The 12,216-nt window shown below is 42.9% G+C and overlaps 1 protein-coding gene across 11 annotated transcripts in view; it reads right to left on the reverse strand.

Annotated features, from left to right (window-relative positions):
• The window catches only part of LOC141076171 (protein 4.1-like), a 382,293-nt gene that overhangs the window by 191,823 nt on the left and 178,254 nt on the right, over positions 1 to 12,216 (reverse strand). For 6 of the 11 annotated variants that reach the window (XM_073563527.1, XM_073563551.1, XM_073563519.1 and 3 more), the window contains exons 2-3: positions 8,590 to 9,032; positions 8,097 to 8,297 (exon numbers count right to left, since the gene is read on the reverse strand). In XM_073563527.1, coding sequence (XP_073419628.1) covers positions 8,097 to 8,297; positions 8,590 to 9,032 — 644 coding nt within the window. Of the gene's footprint in view, positions 1 to 8,096; positions 8,298 to 8,589; positions 9,050 to 12,216 lie in introns of all 11 variants that reach the window. The other 5 variants (XM_073563556.1, XM_073563577.1, XM_073563559.1 and 2 more) reach the window with 1 other exon arrangement.

Consider the following 12,216-nt stretch of genomic DNA (forward strand, 5'->3'; position numbering starts at 1 on the left):
ATTTTATTAGTGCCTTGACTTGTTCTGTTCCCCACATTGTCTTGTTGTATAAAGTTGTTACAATTTTTTCATGTAGCTTTGGACTCAGTTTCTCCTCTTTTTTAAATAGTACATATACATAATAAATTCCTTAGTTCATATATAGGCTTAGTTCAATTTGAGAGCAGAATAGCAGGACCCATATTCCAGCTATGCATCACTTACTGGGCTGCTTGCTGCAGACAAAAAACACTATCTGCTGGAGATAACTCTATTCTGTGAATGCTGAGCTCACTGATTGACAGCTATCTGCCCCTGTACAGTATACACAAAAAGGTGTCAATCAGTGGTGTGTCGGGGGGTTATACTGAGCTCAGCATTCACAACTGCTAGAACAGCAGCAAATAAAACAGGGATTTTATTAAAACGGCAGCAAGCAGCCCAGTTAGTGACATACCTGGATTCAGGATCTCAGCTCCTACATTACCCTGCTCTCAGATGGGGTAAAACACAGAATGAAACAAAAAAAAACGACAACGGGTACCTAGTTTTCTTTTTAAATCAATACAAAATTTACATACGGTAATTAATTTTATGTTGAATGAGCCTGTGCAAAGGTCAATGTGAAGAGAGGAGAGCAGGGAGATATCACTTATTGTGATTCGTGAATCTTTTGTTATCAGTTATGTGTAGAAGTGTTATCCGTCATTGTGTAAGGTAGCCAGGGCAGTAGCCATGGGCAAGCTGCTGCTTCTCCATGCCCTGGCACTATACAAGTACAGCGTCTCAGTTCTTCAATGTTCTGTTGCATGCAATACAGTTTACTCACAGGCTGGAGGCCTTCCCTGTCTCCTCATCCTTGGCTCCTGGATCAGCCGTACAAACATCAGGGTGTTAAGTGCTGCAGAGCGGTAGTTGCGCCCGAGCTGTCCGGTTGCACGCTGTCACTTTACAGACAAGGGGTGTCCAAGTCCCAGTGTGCTGTAGGGTTTAGGGTTCATCACACTAACTTGTAGGCTGCAGGCCTCTGCTACCTCCATGCTTCCATCCTCAGGAGCCGCTGCACACAATGAATGGGACACCAGATTCTTTGCAACAGTCAAACCAGGCAGTCCAAGTTCATCAGGTTTATACAGATGCTATAGGGTACAGCAATTTACACTTCGTTCCTCCTTAGTACAACTTCTCCTCTGTTCTGTCACACATTCAATCTGGACTACCCCCAAGTCCGCTAACTCCATCAGCCTCAGGGAATCGTTGTCCATTCCGGCAGTGCACCCGGCACCGGCTACCTGCCCCCCATGTAACTCCATGTCCACCAACCTAGTGATGACGGAAGACAAAGCCCACTCCATGGTACCTGGCCCGAGCCATAGGCTCCAGACATTGTTGCAATGTCGATCAGGGTTTTCCATTTGGCCGCCCACTGCCCTGAATATTTGGGCCATGCTGCCCCTAGCAGCCCACCTCACCTGAACTCTCCTCCACACTTCATTGGCTGACACTGAACTCCCTCTAACCAGGAAATGGCCCCATTCTCATCAGCACTAGTGCCCTCCCACGGGGCTAATCCTACCCTTAACCATTTCCTATCTATATGCTAACCTGTCCACACCCTACAAAGGTACACCTGGTTCATTTTAACAAGTTCAACTTTACTAGGCAGTTCAAATACTTCAGTCTTTAACAGGCAGAACAACCTGCGGTTCTAGTTTCATTAACACAGTACATTTCCATTTCAGGCATCCGCTTATGTTCAGCTCAGACTGTCCCTACTTTAACAGTTCCTGTTAGCCCTAGGGACTCCCCATTCGGCACCGAGGCATTCCCGAGACCCACTATATTTCCCTTATGCGATTCACCGTCCAGCTTCCTCTGAACCTACTTTGGGCGGCAGGCCCCAGACATTACAGGAAGGTCCGTAGGAAATTTTGTATGACCCCATGATGTCAGAATGGTATGTACACCATGTGCCTCCATGCCACTGCACCTTGAACTTGATCTTGACACGAACCTCACACTTACTTTAACTAAGCCACAAAGTAGTTCCCCTTTTTACTTGACCCATTCTGGGCTGGTCCCAAACATTTAACTAAATCATACACTAACAAAGGCCCACCACTACCTATCTTGCTCTGTCACTGCCCTGGGCCCTAAACCTTAACCTATATCTAGAGTCACTAAACTATGTACTAGAACTACCTTAGCTGTTACCTAGCAGTACCCACACAGCAGCATCAGTACTTAGTGATATTTGTCAGAGAGAAAGTCACTGGAATTAGCCTTCAGCTCCATTTTATGAAAACCTAGTTTCTTATTGAGCGCAAACCAAAGACAAAAGTTGTTGGATATCTTTCCTATATGTTGGCGCATTTTAGGAATCTCATTTCCAATAAACAAATGTGCATTGGGACCTAAATATCTTTCTTTATGGTATGGAATAATTTATTAACGAACATGAAGTATACCTTACAAAGCTTGTAAACGCCTCAGACTGCACATATTAGAAAAGTAAAGCAGTCAGAAGATGTACACAAATGTAACTTATTTCTCATGGGTATTCAGGGAAGAAATGCTTTTCAGTGGCCAGTGTGATCAGATTGAAGCAGTCACACAGTGCAGATTGTACACACACCTCACTAGGTCCAGTCACAGCCCTGACTGTACACACCTCTACACAGCTGCAATCACAGTGCTGATTGCACATCTCACAACTTCCAGTCATACAGCTCATCAAATGCCTTACCTGTCCAGCATATACCTCATCATACCACAACTACAGCATAGACCTCACTATATACAGTCACACAGTCCCAACTGCACGCACACATCATCATATTCTCACAAACCTGTCCCCATTGCTTGCACACACCTCATCCGCCTGTTCAAGGCATACCTCACCATATCCGCGGTCACACAGTCCCGACTGCTCACACCTTGCACATCCTCAACCTAACTGTCCCACACACCTCCCTATAACTCCTATCTGTCAAGCACACACAATCAACATAGTCACCATTGTAGAGTTAATACAATTAGGTCCAGGAATATTTGGACAGTGACACAAAATTTTGGCATTTTAGTTATTTACCAAAACATATTTAAGATACAGTTATATAATGAATATGGGCTTAAACTGCAGACTCCCAACTTTAATTTGAGGGCATTCACATCCTAACTGGAATAAGGGTTTACCAATTACAACTCTTTAATACGTAGCAGCCTCCTTTTAAATGGGCCAAAAGTAATTGGATAATTATCTCAAAAGCTCTTTATTGGGCTGAATGGGCTATTCCCTCGTTAATCCATCATCATTATTGCAGAAGACGATAGGGCTGCCATACCCATGAAAAATGCACATGTGTGCTGTATTTAGAGGTGCGTTCTACCGTGGAACACAACTAAAAGGTGACGCTGAGGACCTGCGACCATGTGTGATGTCATTTTCGGTATTTGCACTATGGATCCAGAGAGGTGAGCAGGAGAGCCATGGTGCTCAGGGAGGCCCCCGTCTCGCAACCACTTTGCTGCTTTACCCTAAGGTGTGGAAAAAGCGGCGAGATCCTGAGTCCAAAGGGAAAGAGGACCAGCTACCAGAGGGGAAGGCTAGAGAGATCATCCTCAGCTGCTTGGCCTAGAGATATGTGTGACAGTGCTAAACTAAGATCAATCAGTTCCAGAATGATAGGAAGAAAGTATGGTGAATGTTTGGAACCGCTCATGATCCAAAGCCCACCACATCCTCTGTAAAATACGGTGGAGGTAGAGTGATGGCATGGCCATGCATGGCTACCAGAGGCACTGGGTCACTAGTGTTTATTAATTAGTGATGTGACTGAAGGCAGAAGCAGCCAGATGAGTTCTGAGGTGCACAGGTCTGTACTTTCTGCTCTGATTCATCAAACACAACAAGGTTGATTGGATGTCACTTTACAGTACGGATGGACAATGACCCAAAACATAGTGCAAAAGCAACCCAGGAGTTTAAGGCCAAGAAGTACAATATTCTGAAATGGATGAGGCATTTACCAGATCTCAACCCCATTGACCATCATTTCACATGCTTGAAACAAAATTTAACACGAACCTGTCAGCAGGATTGTGCTCAGTAACCTACAGACTGTCAGATTGGCGCTGTTATACTGATTAAAGTGATACCTTGGTTGATGAAATCCAGCTTATGACAAGCCACTGATCCCTCAGTGACCTGCCCCCTATTTCACATACTGCATAGAATATTGTGTGGAAAAAAAAAATAACATTCTTCATGCAGGCGCAAGCATTGTAGCATGATACAATGGATAATATGCATATATTAATGTATGATTTAGTCATATAGTATTGTGGGGAGAAAAGGAAAAAAATTATCTTCATCAAAATTGTGCTGGCCTGTGTGATGAATGTTATTTTTTTTTCCATGCAATATTCTATGCAGTATGTAAAATAGGGGTTAGGTCAGTGAGGCATCAGTGACCTGCCATAAGCCCCATATATATGAATATGTAAACAGAGCACCACATGAAGACCCGCCACAGGCCACCACAAAACACAAGCATTAACTGAAAACTAACATTAAAGGGAATTTGTCACCAGTTTTTTGGCCTATCAACTAAAAATATCACAGCAAAATACTTCCGGGACATAGTAAATTCAGTGCACGCGCACTAATGCTTCTCGGCTTTGCCCGCAGTTGGGCAAAGCATACTGTGCACGCGCGGGAGGCAATTTGAATGCGCACGCGCGGGACCTGTACGCGAACAACGCTATTCACAGAATTAAATGCGTACAGCATGCCGATTTGGGGGTGGAGAGAGGGACCAGAACCAACGCCCAACGGACCGAGGATATTACCATACCGCGCGGGGGCAATATAAAAGGTTTTTATGAGGGATTCATGGGGAGTCAGGGTGTTTCGCAAGTAGTTGGGGAATGTATACCTCACACTATTAGATGATATTTTTAGTTGATAGGCCAAAAAAACTGGTGACAGATTCCCTTTAAACAACCACAAGATGGATTCATCAACCCAGGTATCATTTTAAACAGTATAACAGCGACAACCAGACACTGTCTGTAGTTTACTGAGCAAAATCATGCTGACAGATTCCCTTTAAGAAAGAATGATCCACAAGCAACAACTAAAATCAGCTGCGGTAAAGGCCAGAGAAAAGAACACAAAGCAGCGTTTGATGACGTCCATGGCCTGTAGACTTCAAACAGTCATTGCCTGCAAAGATTTATCTACAAAGTATTAAAATGAACATTATATTTATGGTATAGTACAATTGTCCAATTACTTTTTAGCCCCTGAAATGAGGAGGCTTTGTAGAAAAAAGGTTGCATTTCCTAAATGTTTCACAGGATATTTTTGTTTAACCATTTTAATTAAACTTGAAAGTCTACACTTCAACTGCATCTCAGTTGTCTCATTTTAAATAAAAAATAGTGGCATGCTGAGCTGAAATCATGAAGATTCAGTCACTTTCCAAATATTGCTGGACCTAACTGTATGTTTAGTAATAATATTTCTGTCTCATAGGTTATGTTAATGGCTATGCTACAAACTTAAAAATGCATAAATAACCCAAATATTCCAACCAAAATAATATAAAAGTAATGTATATTTTTAAAATATTAAATTAAGTCACATTGCCCAAGCCTGATATGATTCAAAATGTAGCAAGGAAATATTAAAGACCTCTAAGGCTAGTTTCACATAAGCGCAGCGACAGCCTGCGCACAGCCGCCGCTAAGCCCCGCCCCCTGGCGTGCCTCCGCTGGTAGCTCCGCCTACCGGTGCATGACGCTGCATGCGTCCCCCATCTTTATCACTGGGGGCGCAGGCCGTGCGCTGTATGCGTTTGGCGGCGCATACGCCTTTTTGACGGTGCGCCAAGCGCAACCAAACTGCAGCAGGTTGCGTTTGGCGCAGGTCGGCACACCGTGAAAAGGACGCATGCGCCGCCAAACGCATACTGCGCGCCCCAGTGATAAACTAGGGGACGCAGGACGCATGCGTCATGCGCCGGTAGGCGGAGCTACCGGCGGAGGCGCGGCAGGGGCGGGGCTTAGCGGCGGCCGCTCAAAAGCGCTAATGTGAAACTAGCCTTAGATAGTAAATATTTTGCAGTTCCAGTAACTTGGCACACAACACAAACTTAGGTCAGTTACATTTTCACTTACATTAGTTAAAATAAGTACAGAAAGGTACTTTTCCAACCAATTATTTCGTATTGCTCCAAAGAAGATTGAAAAAATAAATAAGATCTGCAGTATTTGTTAGCAATGCTCAACATATCTCTCTACACCTTCAATGCATACCCAGAGCATATTTACATTAAGAAAAAGAATCAGCGATTCACTACAACTATGCAAAGAAAAAGGTTGGAAATATACTCCAGCATATGTTCATAATAACAGACTACATTTTTTTAATCAGATAGTTTTTATTAAAAGTTTTGGAAATGACAGGCATGTACAACTTACAACATGTTGTCAAACATTCCCTTCCCCCATAACACCCCCCTCCCTTTGTCCGATGGCATGGACTGGTACATAGCGAATAAACCCAATTCTATCACACAACCATATCATATGAGAAATGGCGAGTAACAACCGACAGGAGACCACCTCCAGGGCCCACCCATTAATCCAGAAGATTCGAGGCAGCCAGGCTGGGAATCTTCAACCATCCCTCCCATATTTTCCCAAAAATATGCGGCACACCCCTCCTAAGGTACACAGACTTTTCCCTATATAATATTTGGTTCAACCTATTAATATATTCTTTTCTTGAGGGGATTTTAGCAGAAATCCAGTGATAAGCTATCAGCTTTCGGGCCACAAATAGCATTCTGGCCACAGCAATTTTAAGGTATTGATCCCCTCCCACCTCATCAACATAACCCAGAACACAAATCATGGGGTCCCTGGGAATATCCTGTCCCGTGACCAAGTGTATAAGGCCAAGGACCACGATCCAAAATATCTGCAGGCAAGAGCATGTCCACATCATATGTAAAATGTCCGCATTATCTGTCGTGCACTTGGGGCACCTTGAATCCGACCGCAACCCTCTATTGAACAACCATTCGGGAGACCTGTATGTCCTATAGAGGACATATAGCTGAGACAGGCGGCCAGGCTCACTAAGAGATAATCTGGGAATCATCTGTAGAATCGAGTCCCACTGCTCCGCTGATATCGTACCCAGCTGTTGTTCCCACTATATCAGTGCGCTAATAGGATGCCTTGACAGGACCTGTCCAAGTAAGCCACCATACACCATTGAAATCAGTCCTCTGGTGGACCCCTGCATACCAAGCCTATGGATAAGGACGTCGTGGTGTATGGTTAGGTCAACTTTTTTGCTCTGCACCATATACGCGTGACGCAGCTGCAAATATTGATAAAACATAGGAGCGTTGGAGGGGAAATTCCCGTCCCAATTGCTCGAAAGTTTTAAAAACCCCTCCCTCCACCAGCTGCGACACCCACCATATGCCAATCCGCCTCCAGTGAGCAAAGCCTCTGAGCGTTTTCATACATGGCAAATGCTGATTGTCCCATATGGGGGAGTACTTTGTAAGACCGCGTATTCCTCTCAGCTGCCTCAGCTTATCCCATACTCTAACCATTAGAAGCACCGTAGGAAACCTGAATGCAAGGGATCGAAATCTACCCGACTCCAGACTCGACACCAGTGATCCCCATCCCACTAGAAACTGAAGGATCTTCTGACCTCCCACCAAATCCGCCAACTCGCCCTCCATCCCTCCTGCTACATGCTGGCACTGGGAAGACAAAAAATAAAGCCATGGGTTGGGCAACGCAAGTCCCCCCTCATCCTTAGGTTTTTTCAAGTGTTCAAGTTTAATTCTCGCGCCTTGTTTCAGCCAAACGAGCTCTCTAAAAATCATATTAATTTTATGAAACCTGTTCTGGGGAAGCCAGACAGGGGAATTATGAAGGACATATAAGAGTTGCGGCATAAAACAGACTACATTTACTTGTGTATGTATTGGAGTAACATTGGAAAATTGGGATACCAATGTGCACGTAACCTTGAACCTCTGAAATTCCATCACCTTTGAAGTACAACCTGCAAACACCCTTACCTCCAATTCACACTCGTACAGTGTATCATCAAGAAGGGAAACTTTACAACGCATGTTGGCTGATCTCCTGACCACTCTTTGAGGGTTCTTAGCGTCTTCAGTTTTCGCGAGCTTTTGTTCTGAGGTGCCTTTAGCAGTCTCCTCTTCGTCCACAGGATTGACTTCAGTGTCTTGATCGTCTTTTCTATCCTCTTGCGCAGGCTAGGAGTACACAAAATGAAATTATAAAGTTCAATATTATTCCGGACAAAATTCTATAAAATCACTGAAAGATATTCAGCAGACACATAACGTTTCATCATCTGTATATTTGCTCTGTGATCTATCAATACGATAATGCCTTGACATAGCATCACAAGAACAGCTAACATTCTCATTATTTTCCTAAATAAGCTGAGAGACCATAGTTAAGGAGGCTGAATAGTCATCTTTATAAATGTGATTTAACCCTACAAGCAGTTGCAAGCACTAGTACTCAGACAATATACATCACCTGGGTTTCTGCACTGCTAAGAGAATGAAGGTCAAGAGATGGGTCAGTTCGCAGCTCAGGTTCTGGAGCTGCAATTGGAGCCTTCAGAAATACTTCATCATCCAAATGTTCTCCCAAACATTCATCTAATTCCTTCTGGTCTGCATCTCTTTTTTCTGAAGATAACTGAACGTCTTTGTCTTCCTCAGCCACTTGAGATTTTGGCCTTTTAAGAAAGGAGGAGAAAAGTCTTGACAAACCCTTGCCTTCAGAATTCCGGTCTTTATTTTTGCGGGTGCTGGGTGAAGCAGTGGCAGGAGAACCCTGAGTTTCTACAGTTTGCTGTTTATCCCCAACGACGATATCTTCCGGGGCACTTTTGCATGCCCCTTCTTCCTCTTGATCCTTCCCTTCTGGCTTTTGGTCCTGGGGAGGACTTTCTGCCTCAGCAACTACACTTTTCTCTGTTGTCATTTTTAGACTGCAACAAAAATTGAAAGCAATGCATTAAGAGAAAAAAAAAAGTTCTAGTTTTAGCCATTTGTGCTAAAGGACATAATGCAAAATAAGCACATTTCTTTCAAGGAGTATATATATAAAACAGTAAGAAAAGACAAGCATGCAGGGTTGCAGAAAGAGGGCGGGGATGGCAAAACCAAAACAAAACACGAAAATTCAGTATATGAGAACATCTTATTGAAAATTAAATGATGATGTAATGACCTGTCGCAAGATGAAAAGTGGCTAATTTTGCCCTTAATTTATTCCCACTGCCCACAAGTATTACATTTTTTTTCTAATTTTTACATATGGTTTCAGAGATATTTCTTCTGATTTGGTGCAAATTTTTATGGTCTTTACCAAAGGCATGCTTCTACCAGCCTGGGATGGGACTTGCAGCATCAACCCGCAGGGTCGCACCTCTGAACATCTCCTGTAACCCCAATCCGCCGCCGGTAAGCTGAATTCGGACTATAACAGACCCCCATATGACGCTTTTTCCCATTTTCCTCCTGAAAATTTGGGGTGCTTCCTATGGTGCGGTGCGTCTTATAGTCTGAAAAACACGGTATTTGTACAACAGTTTGTGTGTACTATTACCCCTGTTAGCATTATATGAAGATGGTGGAAAAAATGGTGGATTTGAAAAAAAAGAAAAAAAAGAAGAAGAAAAATCGAGTTGAGTGAATTTTTATATTCTTTACCAAAGTGGTCATTGCTCACAGAATATTCTGGGGACACGTCTTTCGGATGCTCTGGATTATTACCCTGCGATCAATGCCCCTGGGCAAAGACCATAAGAAGTATGGTAACATTAAATAAAAGGGCCCCTATTTCTGGAACCATATAGCAGATTTAAAATTGTCAAGCAACTGAATACTTAGGGCAGCGGTAGTAATACAAGACTAAAATAGGATGTTTTGCATTTGCATTGCATTAATTGTAACTTGCAAATAGTTTGATCTGTAACACATTTCAGATGTGGAGAATCTGCAGCAAAATCTTGCAAAAAGTGAATTTCAACATTTAGGGCCTTATGCAGACATAGAACAGAAACTTTTGTCTGAAATGCCCCCAAATTCTGCTTGGAAGTTTTCCACTATTCAGACCTCAATTAAAAAGTTGATAATTTTTTTTTTCCCCCACATCAGTGAAAAAAAAAAAATAGCAACCGATTTTCTTTTCCTATCTGAGCTTCATCGAAGATTTTCTCATATGCCAAAAAATAAACAAAAACAGCAAAGCTTCTACTCGTTACAATGTTAAATATCAGCACGCTAATTAATTGCATATGGATGGCGTCCATGTGCTATCTGGGATTTTCATGGACCCATAGACTTGAATGAGGGTTGTTGATTCAGGAACTCGGATCAAAATTGAATATGCTACCGTAATGTCAATCTGTGAGCAGCCCTTAGACTAATGGCTATGGGTTAGCTACAAAAAACATGAAAGAACATGTTTTGTGAGATACTAATGTCTGTGACATGACACGATTTGCTAAAAACTGACGCACTGGTATTAGACGATTTGCTGCAGATTTTCACTGTCAATTTGATGCATTCAACTTGCCCTTACTATTGTACTACTTTATGATCACAGAGTGGCAAACACTAGTACATGCGAGTAGCAGGGGACAGCTTTGAAAGGTCACTCATTTTATAGTACCATATTAATCCATTTCTAGGTTGCAATACATTAACGTCAAATCCACTAAAATTTCCACAAAACTAACAACCAACTAATGTTTATGGTAGTAAGAATGATGCCAAAAGGGAACCTGTCATATACAGAGACACCATTTACCTCCATATAGTTATCTGTAGGTTAACCCTAGCAGTAAAATCTGGTCTAGCTGGTATACTGGAGAAACTGATACATAATAATAATAATAATTTTTATTTTTATAGCGCCGACATATTCCGCAGCACTTTACATTTCAGAGGGGATTTGTACAGACAATAGACATTACAGCATAACAATAATCACATACAGTAGATTATAACAAATAACAAGAGGAGTGAGGGCCCTGCTCGCAAGCTTACAGTCTATGAGGAAAGAGGTAGACACGAAAGGTGGGTGGTAACAGTTGCTCTGATTGTATGGACCAGCCATAATGTTAAGTGTGTAACAGTACAGACACAGAGGGCTAATGGATGCATAAAGCATGTGGGAACATGATGCTGGGAACCTGGTTATGGTAAAACTTTTGGCTCTGCCACACAGGGATAGGTTAATGTGTTGAGGCGATAGGCCAGTCTGAATAAATGCGTTTTCAGAACACGCTTAAAATTGTGGGGATTGGGGACTAATCGTATTGACCTGGGAAGTGCATTCCAAAGAATTGGCGCGGCACGTGTAAAGTCTTGGAGACGGGAGTGGGAGGTTCTGACTATTGAGGATACTAACCTCAGGTCATCAGCAGAACGGAGGACGCGGGTAGGGTGGTATACTGAAACAAGGGAGGAGATGTAGGGTGGTGCTGAGCCATGGAGTGCTTTGTGGGTGAGGGTAATAAGTTTATACTGAATTCTGGAGTGGATGGGTAGCCAGTGTAATGACTGGCACAAGGTAGAGGCATCGGTGTAACGATTGGTGAGGAATATGATCCTGGCTGATACATGGAGAAAATGAAATGATATTCTCCCTGCAGCCCCTCACTTCAGTCATTGATAACATTCACTGATTACTATACAGTGAGCATACTGTAAATGCCATTTAGACAGACTACTCTACAGGGTGTATACAGAGATACTAGTGTACCCATATAATTAGCGACTCACAACATTATGCCAAACAAGCAGGAATAGAGTCAAAGTATGCCATCTATTAATAAACAAAGATTTACAATAAAAAAAAAACCAAAAACCTGAGTAATATTAAGTTTGTATGGGTACAATGTGACTTAATCCATGGGTGAAAAAAAAAAGCCGAAGAATAGGTCAGGACTACTGTAGTGTTGAGCGAATTTGTTCGGGTTCCCTCTTATTCGGCAAGCTATAACGCTTACCGAATAAGCTGCAGAGGGAACCCGACTTCCCGGATCGCGCCGGATGATCAGCTGATAAGCACCACAGCTGCATGTGTCGCGGCTGTGTCATAGTCACAGCACATGCATGGAGAGCCTGTGTGTTGGTAAAGTACGGA

This window comes from Dendrobates tinctorius, unplaced genomic scaffold (assembly GCF_039654945.1).
Source record: "Dendrobates tinctorius isolate UK_male_01 unplaced genomic scaffold, ASM3965494v1 ptg000015l, whole genome shotgun sequence".
Lineage (NCBI taxonomy): Eukaryota > Metazoa > Chordata > Amphibia > Anura > Dendrobatidae > Dendrobates > Dendrobates tinctorius.